At 41.8% G+C, this 21,219-nt stretch overlaps 1 protein-coding gene across 1 annotated transcript in view; it reads left to right on the plus strand.

Annotated features, from left to right (window-relative positions):
• The first annotated feature begins 281 nt into the window (after window positions 1–281).
• Window positions 282–21,219, plus strand: part of WNT2 (Wnt family member 2) — a 41,843-nt gene continuing 20,905 nt past the window's right edge. Inside the window, exons 1-3 of the mRNA XM_006217174.2 lie at window positions 282–665; window positions 2,779–3,005; window positions 8,313–8,590. Of these exons, the coding sequence (XP_006217236.1) occupies window positions 583–665; window positions 2,779–3,005; window positions 8,313–8,590 (588 nt within the window). The 5' untranslated portion in view covers window positions 282–582. The remainder of the gene's footprint in view (window positions 666–2,778; window positions 3,006–8,312; window positions 8,591–21,219) is intronic.

A 21,219-nucleotide genomic window follows, 5' to 3' on the forward strand; every position in this document is an offset into this window, starting at 1 on the left:
CAGCTATTTCCTTATCCTCTCCCTCGTTTCCCCACATTGCACGTTCGGGGACTTCTGTCTGCCGGAGGGTAGCCTCGCCTATCCGGACCGCTTGCTCTTTGGCCTGGAGCTTTCCGAAAGGTGTCTGCCCCCGCGGGTGCTCGAGGCCACACAGAGGTGTTTCTCCTTCCTCGTCTCACCCGCAGACCTCTCCTGCCATCATTTCATCCATCCTTATATAAACCCCACACCCCCACCCCCGGCACAGCGCCCCCTCCCTCGGCTGCGCCTGGGCGGGCGGGGAGCTGAAGGGACCCGGGCGCGCGGGAGGCGCGCAGAGCTCTCCGGCTGTCCGTGCTCGCCGCGCCTAGGGAATTGGCTGTGGGCGAGGCGGCCCCGGCTGGCCTTTATCGCTCACCCTGCTGGTCGCTTAAAACTTTATCAGCGAGTCTCGCCACTCGCCGCAGACGCGAGCGGGGGGCGGGGGCGCGGCGAGGCGCCGGCGGCCGTGACGAGGCGCTCCCGGCGCTGAGCGCTTCTGCTCCGGGCACGCATGGCGCCCGCACACGGAGTCTGACCTGATGCGGACGCAAGGGGGTTAATATGAACGCCCGTCTCGGTGGAATCTGGCTTTGGCTCCCTCTGCTCTTGACCTGGCTCAGCCCTGAGGTCAGCTCTTCATGGTGGTAAGTCCACGCGCACCGGCACGGGGGGATTTTGGAGATGGGAGTGGGGACCGCACTGGCCATAGACCCTTTCCGGAGGCGCTTCCCCGCCACCGCGGCAGTCGCAGATTCCGGCCCAAACCCTGGCTGCTGCCGTCTCCTATTGCCCCTTCGCTTTTCCTCGGAAGACCATTCCAGCTTTGACAACTCCAGCCGCCACCACCCCCCCGCCCCCGACATTCCCCTCAAATGAGAGCTCAGATGTTTGGTTTATTTGGATCTAGCTGAGCGACAGCAAGATCCGGATCGTTGAGAGAAGCGCTAGCCGGGTCTCTAGCTCCACTAGCACAGACGTGTGCGTGTGTGCGCGCGCGCGTGTGCCTGTGTGTGTGTGTGAATTCACCTCCAAAACTACAATCATCTCCCCCTGCCCCCCACCTCCCCACGAAAAGAAAAAACTCAAGATAAACCGACGGGCCAATTCAAGCAGTGAGGAGCTGTAGAACCCAAGGCGTGTGATTTTGCATTACATCCCGTACTTCCACATTCCTGCTTCATCCCAGTGGGGCAGGAGAACATTTTGCTGCCTCCAGGTAGAGACTACTGCCTTAATGCGAAGCTCCAGAGCCCGGGGGCTCTAAGGTGTTACCCTATTCGAAACCACAGCCACCCTAAAGAGTAACTTTGCTGCTGTCCTTTGTACCTTGATTTTCGATTTATTCTAAATTGTGAAGGAACGTTGAAACGCAACGGGTCTTAGCATCCTTAAAAGTTCCAAAGGCAGTCTCTCCCCACCCAGAAACTCTTCCCCATCTCTGTCTGATCTTGAGAAGAGACGGAGTTGAGACCTCTTTAACGTTTTTGTACCTAAAAATTTCTGAACAGATACTTAAAATACTGATTCAGAAAGACCTGTTATCTGTTATGTTGGGCTGTTTTTTTAAAAAGAATCTGGCAAAAGTAAGGGGCCTCAGCCAAATGAAAGACTAGAGCAGGAAACTTTAGGAAGACACTGGAGCTCTTCAAAGGAGCAAGGCAAAGCGTTGATGGGAAGAGGGGTTCAATTCCTTCCTAAGCCTCTTTGAACAGAAAGGCGTTTAGCCTTGACATTGCTGACACAGGATCAAAGATTGATTTATCAGACTGACCATTTTTCAATAAAATGACTATTTCTGTTTCCATGGGTGTATAAACATTATTTATTGCCCAGGCTTTTTGTCACATTGTCTCTCAGCTGTCACTTAAATATATTTTGGGGGAGTCACAGCTGTAACGATTTTATGATCATATAAAATAATGAAAATACAAGAAAAAGACATTCTCCTTGTTTGATCGCTTCAAAAGACACCTATGGCAGCTTGGGTTATATAAAAGGTACCTTTCTAAACATTTCACAACTAATAGAGAACATCTGGGTAGAGATGATGATGTAATTTTTTGTTAAAGTTTCTTTTCAAAAGTACTTTATGGAGCTATAACACTGTTTGGTTCTTCCAAACATTCAGTGTCCTTAATAACAATAGAAAGATTTTTTCCCCCAAAGGTTCTCTATAAAAGCCAAAAAGAGCTGGAAAATGGAAATATTTAAAGGATTCTTTAGTAGGAAAAGAATGGCATGTCTGTGCGGAGCGTATAACATCAGATACCTGCAGGTGCTGATTAGACAGATACAGTTTCTTAAGACACTTAAACATGAGGTCAAATAAATGGGAGTGAGGAGCTTATAAAGGTCAGTTCCCTCCAAAGCCAAGTCCAGACACATTATGTACTGAGATTAGAGTCTTCCTGGGAAAAGTCTTGGAAGTGTTCTTCCAAAAACATGTTGCCCCTTCCCCCGTCATTCCGTTCCCCGACCGCAGACCTTGCCTCTCCTACTTTGCCCAGAGCATTGTCCGGTGCCCTGGCTTCCTGTCCAAGTAACAGTCATCACTCCGTTTTAGGGTGGCTTCTACCAGACCACTCACCATGCCTGCTATGCAGCTTCTCAAGTGAACAAAAGTTAATTAACCTTTGCTTTCTAAGATCCACCAAAGGATAAGGAATTCGTATTTGAAACATTGTTTTGAATTCGTCACTCTCCCGGGAAACACCGTGCCCGCTGTTCAGTGTTCTCACCCGTGTTGGTCCTTCCCAGGTACATGAGAGCTATAAGTGGCTCCGCCTGGGTGATGTGTGACAATGTGCCAGGCCTGGTGAGCCGCCAGCGGCAGCTGTGCCACAGACACCCAGACGTGATGCGCGCCATTGGCCTGGGCGTGGCCGAGTGGACAGCAGAGTGCCAGCACCAGTTCCGCCAGCACCGCTGGAACTGCAACACCCTGGAGAGGGATCACAGCCTCTTCGGCCGGGTCTTGCTCCGAAGTAAGTCTCCCACCATCATGCAGCTCCATGGGCTCTCCCCTCCCATACACACTCCCTTATTTGAACTTCAAAGTCCCTGCTCATCTTTTCCTGCATTTTATTCAGTCAGAAGCTCATTCTTTTGGGTGGCATTTTCCCTGTTTATAGATGGGGACTAGAGAAATCAAGAAACTTGTCTAAAGTTTTGGAGGAGGAGGCTGGTCATGGCTTAGGATGTAGTGCCCCAGGCTAGTGTCATTTTATTCTTTGCTGTCCATCCGAGTCACCTCACAGCCCTGCCCTTCCCTCCAGGCTCAGATTTTGTCTCTAGGAGAAAGGAAGCAGCAGCCACAGAGTGCCTCTGACTTTTTAACGCTTCTTTCTGGGACTTGAAACTTCCAGAAGGATTTGAGCAGAAGATCAGGATAGAATGGGCAATTCTTTTATTGGCCATAATACATGGTCATTATTATAATAACATGTGTTACTAAGAAGCAGGGACAAATCTTTGCTTATCACCTTTGACCTCTCATTCAGCTACTCAGCTTCGGGTCATTCTGTTTCTAAATGAAATTTTTTTTTCAGTAAACTATAAATTCTATAAGGCAGGGACTAACCTGCCTTCCCTACACCTCACTTGGTACCTTGTGTGTTGTAGGTATCATTCATTCATTGAATGGTTGAATGAATGAATGGATGCACTTGTAGTGAGTGCCTATTTTCCAGGTACATTTTAAGCAGAAGGATATTTATGGAGGGTAGGGGTGGGAGCCATGAATACAGAGAGGTAGACCTTGGAGATATTGCAGGTTTTGTTCCAGATCACCACAATAAAGCAAGTCACAGGAATTTTTCTGGTTTCCCAATTCATATAAAAGTTATGTTTATACTATATTATAGTCTATTAAGTGTTGGAAAAACAATGTACATATCTTAATTTAAAAATACTTTCTTGCTAAAAAATGCTAACCAGCATCTGATAACACAGGGTTGCCACAAAGCTTCAGTTTGTAAAAAACATAGTATCTGTGAAGCATAATAAAGTGAAATGCAATAAAATGGGGTATGCCTGTGGTTTTTTCCTTTTCTTTTCTTTTTTAGAAAGAGCATCGAATATTATCTAATTACAAAATAAACTTAAAAGTCCTGAATGTGGAAAGTGGCTCACTAGCTAGTATACAATCAGAGAAAATTGAAAATTAGATTTTATTTTCAACAAATACCCCTCTGCTAACCTGGCCTTAGTAGCATTCTCCAAGAAGTAGCACACTCCATGTGCTCCTGGGAAATCTGACTGAAAACACAGCAGTTTACATGTGAACCCTAGTTTATGTGCAAACTTTCCACTTGTTTTTGCCTACCGCCCCCCTAATTCCTAAGAAAATCACTCGGGCTGTGCACTTGGTAATGCTTAGTAGAGGGTGTTTCTATCATGTAATCATCACAGCCCTAGGGTTTTATGAGGCCAAATGCATAACTGAACGGCTCTAAAATCCCCCAAGGGCGTAGTACTCTCACTCTTAACGTATCCCTAAAGTTAATTTACTGTGATATTCTGCAATTTTATTCTCTAGTTTAAGAACTATATTCTTCTGCATTCCTTTTGGAGTTTCGATATGACATCGCAAAATTTTTGACAGGATAATAATAAATTTCAGCTACATGGAATTTTAAGACTTCACCTAGATTAGCTCACCAGTGAATCAATTAAAGTGCTGGACCTTGTCAAAGAGAGTTTGCAAATATCCAGCACAAGGAATCTTTGGATGTATCATGTACAGGCTCTCGGTGTTTAAGATATATCAGGAGTTTTCCTTTTAAAAGTTCTCACAGCCATTTTCCAATGATTACAAATTAAGTGTACTTCTCATTTATAAAACGATCACCTATAGAGTCTGTCTATGAAAATCCATTAAGATTATCTCCATACTGGGGGGAAGAAAACCCTTGAGGTCACAAATGAAAGGAAGCGATTCTGACCACTGATCCTAAAGATAGTATATCTGCCAAAGGTGGAGATTCATTCATAAAATACGTCAACTTAATCTTGGCAACATTTGTTTCTTCAGAGCTGTAGCATGGCTGAGAGGAAAAGGTTAGAAGTGGAGGGGGCAGAACAAGTTTGATTTAGTGTAAGGCTTCAGGTAAATAAGAGATTATAACTGTACTTCCTTCAGATTTCTTTCAGATGAAGCTGAATGCTTTGCCAAAATACTCAAAACTTAAAACACCCATGCTACATAATAATTTCTTTCCAATCTTTACAGAAGGCCAGATTTCTTCCTGGACACTTATGTAAACTCCTGTGACTGTCAGTGATGATTTTGTGTTGGTTATGGGAAGGCTGAATTTGGCCTAAGGTAGCTTATCCTGGAAATAATCACAAAATTCCAATGAAGCTATCCAAAGAGTTTTACAATTAATTGCTTGGAGGGAAATTCACATCTTAGAGTTGTAAAGAACTCCCCTTTGGAAACCTAAATGTCCTTACAGATGAACAGGAAAGGCAAAGGGCAATACCATATATGGGGAGAACATAAAAGTTACTACTGTAGCCCATGGTCATAGAGAAATGGAGAACACTTGCCTCTTTTGCTTCAGAGAGCTAGAGTAAGATAGAACGATTTTTAGGAACGTTTATAATTTTCTCATTAAGCCGTAATTTGCTCAGTCACCAGACACGGGCAGAGAAACGTAAAGACAGAACTAGTAAACTCAAAAGTAATACCTGCATGAATTTGAATATACCTCCAGAATTCTAGAACAAGCCATAAACAAAAAGGTGATTAGGTTCCATCCCTTTAAAAAAAAAAAAAAGCAAAAAACCCCAAGCATTTTTAAAAATAGTTGAACCATCTTTAACCTCCAGACAGCCTAGCTTCTATTGTTTTGCCCTCCTAGCTGCCTATCCCAGCCTATGCACTTAGTAAACATTGCTTGACTTATCTCAAATCAAAAATTAGGAAAACTTCAATAGTAGCATACCAGGAAGTCGAAATATCACCCTTTACATTTGGATTTTGTTTCATATTGCGATGGCTTTAAAATCAGTTTTTCTAAGAAGAGGTCCAAGATCAAAATTTGTTTTGTTACAAAGCCAACTCTTGAAATGTGCTACTATTTCGCACATAGCATTTTAGTGATTCATCTAAGACACTTAACTGAAAACATCTTAAGGCCATATCTACATGATACCAAAACAGCTGGAGGTAAAATGAAAAGTCAGTCAATGTGCTAATTTTTATTTAAATAAACAAACATCTAGCTATTTAGTAATGCACTTGAATAATAAATGACGAATATTTAGAAAGGTGATGGTTTGGCTTTGAAAATTATTTCTGAAATGTAGCAGATTTTAAGTGATTCTTTTTTCTTTCAGCCAACAAGTCAATGTAATTGCAAGTTAGTGCAGGATGCATTCTGTGCCTAGACAATTTATTCCTCTACTAACTTGCAAAATACTCTCTGATCATTGACATTCCATCACCTGCATCTTCCGTAGCTTTCCTCTAAAAGCCCAGCTCAGGAAGTTTCTCTTCTTTTTCCTTAAAAATTAAGACCACTACAAAATACATTACACATTTGGGAATTTTCTCCCACGTGATATCTCTAAATGTGGGCACTGAACTTTAAATCCAAAACCAGGCTTTAGCAAATCAGTGGGATAACTACGAACAAGGTATTTTCCTAAACTATAAAGTGAGTACAATAAAAATTGTATCTAGCTGAAAGCCACTACCTGAGATTAAGCCACATTTGCATCGTCTTTTACAAAACATCTCAATTCCACTTAGAAAATCTGTGATCCTAATAATATAATCTGGGATTCTCAAACAGCTCCCCTGACCATCACTTTTCTCTCTGGAGAGCACTACCTGCTACCTATGGCAAATAGTCATATAATTGATTTCCCCTAACTACAAGGTATGATTGATTCCTTTTTTTGATAGTTAGAGGTTTCAGGGGAGATATTTTTGAAGGCTGAGGTAAGTGCCATTTAATATGGTGTAGATATGTTTTCCTGATTTTTAATAATGAGACTAGCAGAGCAAATATTGCAAGGGATGTAGAATAAATTTTAGCACTGAATGACAAACGGAAACAAGCAGGGCTTCAATGCGAAAAGGTGGTTTGTTCTCCCAGCTGTGTGGTTCAAAAAGTCACACTCGTCTTGACATGTTGAATCACCAAATAGCTTTCCATTTTCTGCCTTGCACTGGCATTAGCTCGTTCGGCTTCTATTTTGATTGTTAATATATTTGCTGCAGCAACCATTTATAAAAAGCATGCTAATAAGAATGAAATACAGCTCCGCTTGAAAAATGAGGTGCACACAGACCCCAAAGAGCCTTATATCTGTCACTATACCACAACACCGTGTTATGAGTTACTACAGATTATTAAAATAATTTAATGTAGTTATTGCACTGAAATATGTACCTTTCAGCCTGTAAGTGAAAGTAGCCTGTGCTCTAATAAAGAAGAATTCTAAGAAAGCACCCCAAAGGGTTCTTGCCCAAGTCTAATTATAGGCGGTAAATTTGTTTCCTTCCAGAAAAACCAAAGAAAAGCTTTTCACTGTCTTTTACCCAATACCAGTGATTACTGCAGGTGTTCCAGAAGAAAGCAAATTTACCTTAATAGTCAGACATAGTATGTAATCCAAGGATATTGCATATTGCCTTCAACAATCTCTCCATTACTTGTGAAAGTTGATTGTAAGCCAAAGCACTCCAGGGTTAACAACAGAGGCTGGTAACTGCCTTGAATTGTCTTCCCACCTCAGCCCCTAGATTACTTGGAATTCAGTTTTTCAGCCGTGATCATTTCAATGCATATGAGTGTCCTCAGTAATGCCGGTAGGTCTGGAAGGTTTCTTCAAGGAGAGCTGTAGTAGCACGAATACCAAAATATATTATGCAACGACAGGATTGTAGAATTCTAACTGTGTGTGGCAGTAAGGAAACGAAGGCCTAGGGATGTTCCGCTCCTCTTCTGGGAGGTGTGGGATTCTAGGTTAAAGTGAGCACGTGTTTGAGATTCACGTGAAGCCAAGAGCTGGGCAGGGCAGGCTTCTGCTGCATTTTCTTTTAGACTCTGTTTACTTTAACGACAGTTGTCACACAGTTGTCTAAACTGACACGTGTATTAAGTGGAGGTGATTCGTATTAAAGAAAGAGCCTTGGCTCTAGGAAAGAATTCTTCAAGAACACTTTGTCTCGTGGCAAAGGATGTCAGAGGCAGAACACGTATTAAGCAGCCATCATGTGCAAGCCATTTAAGACAAGCGATTCCAGACCGCTTTTAAGACCAGCATTTTTGTTACAGGTAGCCGGGAATCTGCCTTTGTTTACGCCATCTCCTCAGCTGGAGTTGTGTTTGCCATCACCAGGGCCTGTAGCCAAGGAGAATTAAAATCCTGTTCCTGTGACCCAAAGAAGAAGGGAACGGCCAAGGACAGCAAGGGCACTTTCGACTGGGGTGGCTGCAGCGATAACATTGACTACGGGATCAAGTTCGCCCGTGCGTTTGTGGATGCCAAGGAAAGAAAAGGAAAGGATGCCAGGGCCCTGATGAACTTGCACAACAACAGAGCTGGCAGGAAGGTATGGACTGCATGGCCTTATAAATCACTTAAGCTGAGCTTCTCTGAAACTTTCCTAGAGTTGATAAAATGTTATGGTCACAACTTCCCAATGTCCCTCAGCCCAGAGCTCTGGGTCCTCAAGAATACCCCCGACTGCGTTGAAATGGCCCCACCCACACTCCACCTTCCGTCCCACAGCTGAGCTGAAGGGTCCTCCCACTGCTTTTGGCTTTGGGTAGAGTCCAGTGTTTTATGGTCCCTCTGGATACTGTGGGTGAGGATGGTGCATACCAGTGGGACACTGAATGCCTGTATCTAAGGGGTATCAAGACGCAGAGTATCTTGTCTCAAATTTATTATGAAAGCAACTCACCAGGCATGGCTTGTTGGCTTCTTCTAGATTCAGGGAGGCTCTTTTTAGAACCACACCCAGCTTCACTCTTAAAAGCCCCACGTTGGGGTTTCTGGTACTGGATGAATAAATGGGCCGGGGGAGACATGCCCCCAACCAGTACTTTGGCTCCCTAACCTCTAGTCCTGACTAACTTCCCGGGCTGTGGGTATCTGGTCGGTATTCACTCCTACCCACTATGTGTCAGATGAGAAAACAGGCCCTCCACTGCTCAAGGTCACATGGAGAATTGGTAGAAAAGCCAGGACTAGAATTCAGGTTTCAACTCCCAGCCCCAGGGTGCTCTCGCCTAGGCTTAAACCGTTCCAGTGCCAGTGTTCAGATCCAGTGATGAGCCATGTCTTTCGGCACAGTGGCCGGACCAGAACTGGAGAATCCAAATGCTGCATGTTGTGCCTTTGTGTGAAAAGCATGAATTGTCTCTAGCTAATCAAACATTCAGTCGGAACCATTCTAGAATAATCTAATTGCCAATGAGAAGAGATAACCATAATTTGTCTTTCATCAACACAAAATTAAAATATGCTTGATATTAATACATAAAGAAAGACCATAAAATGGAAATGTCCCTGGGGGGGGGAGCATTAACAGGAAAAAGAATAGAGAAGAATGCAGATCTGTATGGATGAAAACCCTTTTACTAGGCTCACAGAAGGAACAGATTTCATTTAAAGGAAGTTGGAAGGAAAGAAGCCTTGCTTAGCACATGGAATAAGATGAGTGTGACCTGAACTGTTTACAAATAGTACCTTTCTTGAACTTTAAAAATCAACATTCCTTATTTTCATGAATTTATGAACTTATACTGACTACTGCCAAGAATATAGACAATGGTTGTGCAATCCTGCAACTACTAGTAATTACTGTTTGTGCAATGGTTTAGATAAGGAAAAATTTACATTGACCTCTGTTTTGACATTGATACCACATGTATAGGTTATAAAGTGTGGTGTCTCTGATAGGAGTATGCTGCTCAATTAGTCCAGCAGGGTATACAGTTAGATCTCTCGGACTGTTTGTAAAGATAAAAGCATATGGTCATACAGTGCATCCAACATAACATTGACTCATCAAAGTAAATGTTAATTTTGCTTAGTAGGTCATTAGATACTCAATGTTTCAACTCTTCAAGACAAGAGATCTTAGCCATTACATTGCTATATTGTGGGCTCTCCATAAGCAGGACTTTTAACGTAAATCACTCGATTCCTCACTGTGTAGAGGTGAACAGCTGTCAGGCCTCAGATATTCTCCTGCCTACTCTGCAAAACTTAGGAGGCTACTTTTGATTGGAATAAAAGTGCACACACTGACTTTTTAAAATGTGGCTTTAATTAATGGTGGGTGGGCAGACTTTTTCAAGGAGATGCATGATGTCAGTGAATATGAACTTTAATGAGAGTAAATGTATTGAGATAAACATGCGTCTCTAATTCTCTTCTTGCGGTCATTAGACCCCCAGCCTCTACTCCCCCTTCGTACCAGCAGAAGGTCTGTGGAATCAAAATGAGAACAGGCTGGGCCTGTGTTTGAAGGCAGGCCTCCTGAGCTCAGCCTCCAACTGGCCTGGCTCTAGAAAACCCCAGCCTCCCAGGCTGACAGCAGCACCACTTCATTTTTCTTTCTTCTTTGTGCTTTTCAGTATTTCCCAAATTGTCCAATATGAACATCTTCTACTTTTTAAAACGGGGGGAGGGTGCAACTAGGGCAATACATTTTAAAAGAAAAACCATGCATTCCAAGATTGTTCTGTTTAGCCAACACTACAAATCAGAATTCAACACTGCCATTTGCAACAGGCCTTAATCTTCCCCTAATATCTGAGCAGTTTAATTCCTTTATGATAGCAGCTGGTTAGAGCACCCTCATGTGTCTCTGTCCTGTAATACCATTTTAAATTTTCTGTGCTGTCATAGCATTTTATTTTAATCACAGCTTCAGCAGAATCTGTAGTGATGTTTCTTGCCTTCACATCTACTTGAAACTGAGCTAACTCATCTTGAGTCTAGTTTTCTACCTCCAAATAGGACTGAGTCTTGAAAAGATAAATCTGCTTTGTTCAAAACAACCATTTTATCAAAAGACATTCCACAATTTCTCTCAGAAGTTCACTTCTCAATCCTATTTTAAGATAGGTTTAGGTAAACTACAAGCCAACGGTACTTGGTCAACATCTACCATTTGTTTCCTTTCAGGAGCTTGACAGTAGCTTTTAAATGAGTCCACTCTTTCCCTATGAAATAATCACAACTTCTTTTACCATTCCCAAGAGAATCTGCCTCAAAGTATTCCATATACCCAATCAAATCCTGCCCTTCAATCACCAGACATTTCCATAATTAGAATAGGACGAATTCCATAAAAATACTACCCCCCCAACAAAGTATTTCTTACCGTAGTGAAGATGGAATATAGATTTGAAGTGAGACGCACCTTCATTTTAACTGTACAATCCCAGTGGTTTAGATCACTGAATTCAGGCTCTCTCAGATGTAAAGGGGGTTATGTGGTGCTGTGGGAAGACAAGGGTAAGATGAAGAGCATAGAACCTGGCACGGCATAGGTGCTCAGTAAAACTTAGTTCCCTCCCCACTAGTGACATGAAGACTCTCTGTAACTCAGGGTATTGGGCCCGGCGCAAACCCAGTTTGAACTAGTGCTTAGGATTCCATCTGCTCTCTCCATGTATCCAGAGACTCATCTTCGGTACAGTTTAACATACTAATAAAAAACAGGCATGTAATGTTCGCTGCTGTACAGAATACTGCAAAATTTGCTTTGCAATTTGATCCTTTAAAAACCCCTATAGGACTAAAAAGCAGTATTAGCATTTCTATTTTTCGGATGAGAAACTTGGCCTCAGAGCAATCAAGTGACTAACACAGGGTCACACAGTCATGAAGGGCTGGGCTTGGGGGTTCAGACCCCTTGTATTCACCCTTTAGTCCATGTTGCGTCTGAGAATTTGACAGAAAAACAAACACACAGTATTACTGTATTTAAAAAAATAGCAGCAGCTGCTACCTTGAAAGGTAGTTTACTGATAATTTTCCCTGTTTGCGTGTGTCTTTAATTTTACAAGTTTTCTAAAGTGAGTATGTATTTAATTTTTTTCATTTTTCAGTTTTATTAGGTAGAATTGTTACAATTTGACTGCACATATACAATATATTGCATGTAAATACATATATCATATATACAACATACTACATATATTTTTAAAATTTACATATATGTACTGTTCATTGTTTCTAAGAGCATTTAGAGCTTTAGCTTTTTAAACTTAACATAGTTATCAATGGAATGAAGCCAACCACAAAACAAGAATTAATTCAAAAAGATACATACACCATGCTATTAACAGCAAAATTATTTATAACTGCCAAGATATGGAAGCATCCTAAGTGCACATCAATAGATGAATGGATACAGATGCAGCATATGTATGTAATGGACTACAACTCACCCATTAGACAGAAGGGTATTTTGCCACTTTCAGCCCTTCATTCACTCCTTTATTTTCACTTCAAAACCAGAATTTTCTAACCAGCACAGAAATTTCCATTGCATTAGAAACAACAAAATACCTAGAAATAAACTTAACCAAGGAGGTTACCTATACTCTGAAAACTATGAAACATTCATGAAGGAAATTGAGGATCATACAAAGAAATGGAAAGATATCTTGTGCTCTTGGACTGGAAGAATCAACATTATCAAAATGGACATACTACCCAAAGCAATCTATAGATCCAATGCAACCTCTGTCAAAATACTCATGACATTTTTCACAGAACTACAAGAAACAATTCCAAAATTTATATGGAACCATAAAAGACCCTGAGCTGCCAAAGCAATCTTTTTCTTTTTTCCTCTTTCTTCTTTTAGCTCTCTTTTCTTATGGTTTGAGGACTAGAGAAGTTCCTTTCACATCTGTTGTAAAGCTGGTTTGGTGGTGCTGAATTCTTTTAGCTTTTGTTTATCTGCAAAGCTTTTGATTTCTCCAAATCTGAATGAGAGCCTTGCTGGATAGAGTATTCTTGGTTATAAGTTTTTCCCTTTCATCACTTAAAATATATTGTGCCACTTCCTTCTGGCCTGTAGAGTTTCTGCTAAAAAATCAGCTGATAACCTTATGGGAGTTCCATTATATGTTATTTTTTGCTTTTCTCTTGCTAATTTTAATATTTTCTCCTTATCCTTAATTTTTGTCAGTTTGACTACTATGTGCCTCAGTGTGTTCCTCTTTGGGTTGATCCTGTGTGGAACTCTCCGCGCTTCTGGGCTTAGGTGGCTATTTCCTTTCCCAAGTTGGGGAAGTTTTCGGTTATTAGAGTATGTACTAATTTTTAACAAAAGGGAAAACATTATTTTAAATGCCAAAAACATAATTTCTGGTCATGGTGGGCCTGTCCAAAACCTTATTTGTTGGGTTCACAAAATTTCAGTTTAAGGTGCTGCAAGTTTGAGAGCACTATTCCTATGTGCTGCTGGACTAAATTTAGCCCAGCAGATAGTCAGGGAAATTCTTTGGGAAAAGCACTGTTTTTGGACTAAGATACATGTGGAGAAGAATAAGAAAGTTCTGATCACAAGAAACTAAAATTTTAGGGAGACAAGTGAACTACAACTGCAAGGCAAGCTCTGTGCTAGACAGTCTGATAGAAAACCCAGCAAAAGGACCAGTTAGCTGAGGAAAGGTTATGCCGTAGAAGAACTGGGTGTTTAAAATGAAGATAGAAATTTCCTGTGGCTGAAATACAGAAAATGCTTTCAAGGATGAAGGGATTACAAGACAAAGATACTGGAGAAGAAAGAATAGCAAAGTTGAGGAATGTCAAGGGTACCAGGGTGGAGCTCATGACAGAGAATTAATAGGAGCTGAGGCTGCAAACTGGAGTCACTCAAATGTTGTGCTGAGATATCTGGATGTCACCGTGAAGCAACAGGAAGGTATTGAACAATGGGGGAGATATTAAATACTTCAGTTCCATTTTTATGCACTGTTAATTTCTCTAGAGTCCACTTTAATTTTAAATTTTTTTTAGAGGAGGTATTGGTGATTGAACCCAGGACCTCATGCCTGCTAAATAAGTGCTCTACCACTTGAGCTATACTACCTCCCCACCCTCTAGAGTCCACTTTAAAAGAATGATAGACTTCAGAGTTCAAATTTTCTGTTATACGTTTGAATGAATGACTTTAAAAGACAGACTTACTAGGAAACTTATGAGAATTTCCTACCTCCCTGAATTTTATTTTCAGCCTTATGTATACATATAAGGGCTGATACAGATAGTAGGCTTCCTGACATTTAGTAACAAAAAATTAGCATATGGCAACTGTGTTGGTATTTATATTTTTAACATAATGTTTACACTATTACTGGCTCATTAGGGATTCTTAGTGATTGACATCATCTTGACTGAGGCAATATGGAGGCTGTGCCTCTGGAATCAGAACACTGGTTCTAATACTTGAGCATGACCGTGGACAGGTTACCTAACAAGGACTGCTACCTATAATAAATATACATATGCACCAGGTTTTAAGCAAGCCTAAAAGGTAGATACCATTATTCTCCATATTTTGCATCTGAAGAGATGAAGGTCTGTAACAGGGTGGCTGGAATTAGGAAACAAGTTGAATTTATTTGCTAGCTGAAATTCAAACTTAACTTGGCCTCCTGGATTCTATACTTATATATATTTCGATACCCTGTATTTTGTATGTGAGAAGTTTGGAGGGTGAGAGGATCCAGAGTTTCTAGTCCAGCATCACTCGAGGTCAGTGCTCTGGAGTGCAGGGCCTGCCCTTGAGCTCGGCCCACTGGGGTGCTGGCGCAAAGCAGATACTTCCAAGTTCCATCTACAGGAGTCACCCCCAAAGTCAACAGAAATGGATATTGTACAAGATGTAAAAAAAGGAAGGAATATCAATAGAAAAGGAAATGATAAAACTGAACTGAACTATGGAACCAGACTGCTTTAACCTCCTATTCATCTTACCCTCTCTTCATCCCGATGTCGAACATCTTTATGAAGCACAACATTCACTTAGTACATATTTATTTTCTGAGTGGTCTCATCAGTTCATAAAATTAAATGCATTTTGAAAAATTAGATCAGTTCTGCCAGACTCACCTATGTCTTGTTGGACCCCAAAATAGTATGTGCTTGATACTGTCAATCTTTTATCATTATGAATCAAAAACTAACCAGAATTAAATAAAGTTCCAAAGTAGAGCCTAACTCTCACCAAAATTATTACAGTTCCAGGTAAAGTTTTATTATTCATAGAAAATGTTTTTTAGACTGACCTCATTAGTCAATACGAATTATTATATATGTATATCATTAGTCAACGGTAATGTTCTTGAATTCCACAAATATAAATTCCACACTTTATATTTCCTAGCCAAGCCCACCCACAGTCACTGTTTTTAAAGAACGACAGTGCTCAAGAAGTCACGTCTCAAGAAGTCACGTCTTATTTAAGTTAATAAAGGATTGCATAAGCAAATCAACTACCCAGTTTGCTAATAAATATTCCTTGTTTTCCTAGTTCCAGAGCATGTGTATTTGAAAGATCCATTGCTCTGGTTTTCAGTAACTCTTAGAGATGTGGACCTGTCAAAGGGATTTAATTGTTAATAAATGCACTTGGCTTTAAGCCAGCATCTGAAAATTAAATAATATGATTTTAGTGTGTGTTTCCCTCAGTAAAACTGATATAGGACCCAAAATATGGTAGTTGCTTTGTGGCACACACCCAGCCAAAGAGTGAAGTACTAACACTTCTTGGAAACCTCCAGTTTAACTCAATAATTTAGTTGAAACACAGCATATTAAGGACCTAAAATAAATTCTAAGTATGAGTTCTAAGGCAAGGTCAGTGGTTAAGTTTGCATACATTTCACACAGTATAAGGTAGACTTCCCTTTTTCTGATAGAAAGAGAATCAATATGGTACAACACAGGGGCCATAAATTAAGCAAAATGCAGGTACCTGTCCCCCTGCCCCAAATTCTCATGTTCTGCAAAGAAGTCTTAGAAAGACACCTTGGCATTGCTTGGGCTCAGTCTCTGGAAAAGCCGAGTTAAAAAACTAAAATTTCACTTTCCTTCGGAGAAGCTTGTCTTTAAAACTGGCAAAATAATTCTTTTAGACTAATTAGATGTGCAAACACTAACTAGATGAGCAAACACTAAATGTAAAAACTTTTGTAGAACCTACTGAACCCAGAGAATGTGAACCCCCCAGGGGTTCATAAGCATCCCTGGCAGAGTGGGTTAAGATGTCAACCTGGTGTCAGACAGGAGTGGGGTACATCCTGCCTCAGTCTCACTCCCTATGAGACTTAGGGCAAGACCTCAGCGTCTAGGTGTCTCAATATTCTTACCTGTAAAATGAGAATGAACATAGTATATGCCATGTATGCTTGTGGGGATTGAATAAAATAGTGACTATAAAGTGTTTAGCACAGCTTAACATATGGTAAGATCCTAATGAATGTTTTATCTTGTTATTATGCTCTCACCATATGTTGGGATAGATAAATATAAAATAGATTGTTCTACCCTGTACAATGCATGTATTTCCTTCTTCTATAACTTTTTTTAAACATTCAGACTCTGACTCTGTGATATAGAATATTTATAAGTTTCTTATATTCTAAGGATGGAAAATAGCCTCTGTGTACCTGAAGGCTTAAATACTCAAAATCAAAGATTTAAGGGCCATCAAAAATCTTAAGATTTTAGCAGTGAAGCAATGAGCTTATTGAAGATTTTCTTTACTGAAAAAGTTACATACTAAGCTAAGAATGGTATCTGTGAGACTAAATGCCAAGAGTACTGCTGTCCTTAGCAGTCAAATTTATTTGCCTTTTTTTTAAAGTAGTCATGTCAAATGAGCAAGGATTTAGTGACGAGATGTCACAGAGTAATCAGTGATGGAATTAAGCAAATGGTGAGGTATGGAAGTTGATGAAGAACTGTGCTGGCCACCTTGGTGATATAAAAAGCACAGGGAACAATATTCAATATCTTTTAATAGCCTATAATGAAGAAACTAGGAAAAGGAAATACACATTTATCTGAACCACTATGCTGTATACCACAAAACTAACATTATAAATCAACTATACTTCAATTAAAAAAAAAAAAGCCTTGAGGGCTGTGAGACTGTGCAAAGAGGAGCTTAAGAAGAAGGCAGAAAATGGAACCTGGACAGCGGCCTGCATCAAGAATCAAAGAAGGAAGTAGAACGAGAGACCCTTAAGAAAAGATTCAAGAGACAAAACAGAAAATAGACCTAAGTGTGTCATAGGCTGTGGCCTAAGTTTTTGTAAGAAGCTCTCAACATCACACACTGGGGAGAGACAGCAAGTCACTAATTCTTTCTCATGTTCTTTCTGTTGTAAAAATAACACTCACACAAACAAAAGTAACAAATTGAGTGTAGACATGTATATCATAAAATGAGAACACTTCCTCCCCCATAATCCTTGTCTCCTTCTAGAACATTTCAAAGCACAGACTGACTCAGGGTTGTGAACAGAACATATACTATTACACCTCTTCCTCCCTCAAACCTCATTAAAGTTATAGTCATGGAATAAAGGTGGTTTAAATCAATAATAAAGAGAATGGTCAAAGACATGAGAGAACTCAACACATTTTTGGAAAGTGGAAAGCAAATGAAGAAACTGTAAACTGATAAAGCAGGATGGAGAAGCCTCAGTCTAGACGAATAAAAGCCGATGGATGGTGGGAAAGACAGAGTGGATGAGTTAACGGCCAATGTGGAAACCAAGATGCTCTGAGGAAATTTCAGATACAATTGAGCACTGGAGAGAAGCATAGGCCTGAAAGTTGGGATTAACTGAAAAACCCACTGGGGGCATAAAGAACCCCAACTCCTCCCCTCCATCCCCAAGCAGAACTTCAGGAAGACTAGCGTGTAAACTTCCAGGCTTTCTGGAGTCAGAGTCTCCAGAATAGCCAGTGTCCTACCTACTCACCAGAAAGCAAACCCCTGGTCCACAAGCCCAGAGTTCCTAAATACCTTTTTATAACTTCATTCTTAAATATCAAGAGACTGTCCAAGGATTATCATATATTTGATTAATTTAATTAGCAAAAGAGGAAAAAGAAAAAGTCAGGAATGAGAAGAGAATTTTTTAAAAGCATAGTCTTGCAGAGATCCAAGAAGATATTAATACCCATAAACAACAAGAATTGATGCTTTAAATTAATTTCAATTTAATTGAAAAAGTGACCATCAGAGAACAAGAACAAACTTGGAAGAGAAAGTCAAAGAAATCACCCAGAAAGTACAACAAAAAGCCTAAAAGACAAATGGAGTTTAAGGAGAACCATCAATATCACCCCTCTTTCCCACTCGAGTTTGAAACCAACTGAAATAATGGACCAGGGAAGTGGACAGAAGGAGTAACAACATCTGTGATGCTACTGAAAAAAAGGCTGCACTGGACAATGCAGCTTGGAAGCTCTGAAGTGCTTCCTGGCCCTCCACCCTGAGCTGGGCAGACTTACTCACCCTGTCCCCGGCTGCGCACCGGGGCCCTGCAGGAAGCCCCATGCTGGAGGGTGGGAACTGATTGTAACTCATCTTCTCCACAGGCTGGCAGATGCCCAAAGAGAAGGCGCCCAGGCACACAAGCCCTGCTCCTTCCTCTAAACTCACCAGCTGGACAAGTCACTTTGTCCTCCCCCCAGGGAGAAATGAGTAAGGAGACAGAGAGAGCCAGGAGTGTTACTCTCATGGAATTTCTTCTTCAAGGAAGAAAGTATTAAAACTATAAAAGAGAAAATGTAAGGGACATGGAGGATTGATTCAGAAGGTCCCAAACCTGACTAAACAGAACTCCATAAAGAACAAAAAAAAAAGTGTGGAGAGAGGAACATACGAAGAGAACATCTCAGTGCTGAATGACAGGAGTTTCCAGGTTGAAAAGGCCCACTGAGGGCTGAGCAGGACTAACTTTTCAAAAAATCCTAAATCCATCATTGTGATATTTCAGAACATCGAGGATAAGGGAAAGTTTCTAGAACCTCTCATGTAGAGGGGAAAAAAATGTGAAATGAACACAAAAATCAGTTGTCAGGGAATCAGCCAGACATCAGACTTTCTGCCTATAACACTAGAAGCCAAAGACTGTGGAGCATGACCTTCAGTTTTGAGGGAAAATCATTTCCAACCCAGAATTCTATAATCAGCCAAACTAGTTAGCCAAGTGTGAAGACTGAATAAAGACATCTTAACACACAAGATTCAAAAACATATCTCCCATGGACCCTGAAGGAGCTACTCAAGAAGGGACTGCAGCAATGAGAAGGGATGGACCCAAAAAAGAGAAAGCACGGCATCTAGCAGAGCAGCGTGTCCAGGCTAGGAGGGCACAATCCAGCTGTTTCCTGTTGCACTAAGAGGATGGAGGGCCATGGAATGTACCCCTCCCCCAGGAAGGTGGACAAGTGAAGGATCAGGTGGAGCGAGTCTGAGCGTGGAAGACATTCAGTTACAGTAAATGCACCTGGAAGCAAGTAAAATGAGAAAACGCCAGACTTTGCTCTAGCCACATCCTTCACTGGCACAGCAGTTGTGCTGTTGGATCAGAGATTATAAAATGCAGACCTGGCCCAGTCTTTAGATGTGCAGTTAACTGGATGACATTGATGTTTACTGTTTCCAGTTTTTAAGAATCAATGTCTAGCTATACTATACGAGACATAACTATAGTTACAAAACAGAACTTTAATGTTTTCATCTTTGTCTCTATAAAAGGACAGGTGCTGTGGACAGAGACTGGGAAGTAGGAGGGGAGGAAATGGGCAGGGCTGCAAATATCTCGTAAGAGAGAACACCAGTGACCTTGGGCGCAAGAAGTGGCAGGTTGCTCCTTGAAGTTGCACAGATTCACCGGAACCATGTAGAACCATGATGGGAGCTGGGCTGAGGGCAGTGAGGTGTGAATTAAGTTCTCATCCTCCATAATAAGAAACCTTTGAGGAACCATCTAATGTTGGTTGGTAGGTCAATAAAGGGTGACATACTAAGCTGCCTCACTCAGTTGTGCGGACTTTTCATTGCACCCCTCCAGGGGACTCCATTCTGGGCATGGTCACTGGAGATCTGTTTAATTGTTAAGGGAATGTCCATAAAGTGCCTTGAGGATGGCATGCCTTTCTCTATTTCTCACGAAGCTGGCAGTCGGCTAGCACAGAACTGGTTGTACAGGCATGTAGGGCACCACCAGGAGAACAGAATGCGTTAGAAGAGACCACTCTGGGGTTGTGCTGTGCAGCCTGGGAGGGAGAGCGGAGGAGAGGGTCCAGCAGAGGGCTACTGCTTTTCAGTCTCTTCTCTGGACTATTTGACTTCTAAAAATCATGTGCACATATTTAATTTTAAAAATTGAAAGCAATAATTAAAAACAAACTCACACAGAAAGCCCCAGACTGTCTAGCAGCCTTTTTTCGCTTACTCCTTTCACGGTGCAAATAAAAAGGTCTGCAGCAGCTCCACCAGCGGCTTCCGTGGGAAGTCCACCAGCCCCTCACCCCGCGCCTCCCGAGCCCGCGTGGGGCGTCCCTCCGGCGAGGACCCTCCACCGCAACCTGATCCTCTGAAAGCGCTTGGCTTTTGCTCAGCTGGTCGCCCCCGTCTTTCATGCCCCTCAGAGCAGCACTATGGCTGCTTCGGCAAATTTTCCCTGGACGTTAGAACGTTCTGGAGACAACTTTTAATTCAGTGAACAGATATCCCTGTTCCTAGCGGTGTACGACCGCCCCTCCACGGGAATCTCTCACCTGCTCCGAGCCTCTGTGGACCCCGAATTCCGGCAGTGGTGCCCAGGCTTCTCTCCGCCCCCGCTTTCCCGGGTTTGGACGCGGTTCTCAAGCTGGCGGCCTACTAGAAGCGCCAAGACCGGAAGTGCCGTGAGGGCTGGGCCCCACCCCCAGCCCGGGTTTGGAATGTGCAGCCACGGGAGAGTCCAGCGTCTCTGTGGTAGAAACGCTCTCCAGGTGATTTTAATGTGCAGCCCGGAGAACCACTGCTCTGCTCTCCCTAGGTGCCGGGGAACAACCCCCAAATTCCTGGTCTTTTTACTCTGCGGAGTTGTGTGACTTTCTCCCTCTCGTTCCAGATCGTGCAGCCCCTCAGACTGCAACCAGATTACGAAGGAACATTCTTTCCCTTACTTCTCC

The sequence above is a fragment of the Vicugna pacos genome, chromosome 7 (assembly GCF_048564905.1).
Source record: "Vicugna pacos chromosome 7, VicPac4, whole genome shotgun sequence".
Classification (NCBI taxonomy): Eukaryota; Metazoa; Chordata; class Mammalia; order Artiodactyla; family Camelidae; genus Vicugna; species Vicugna pacos.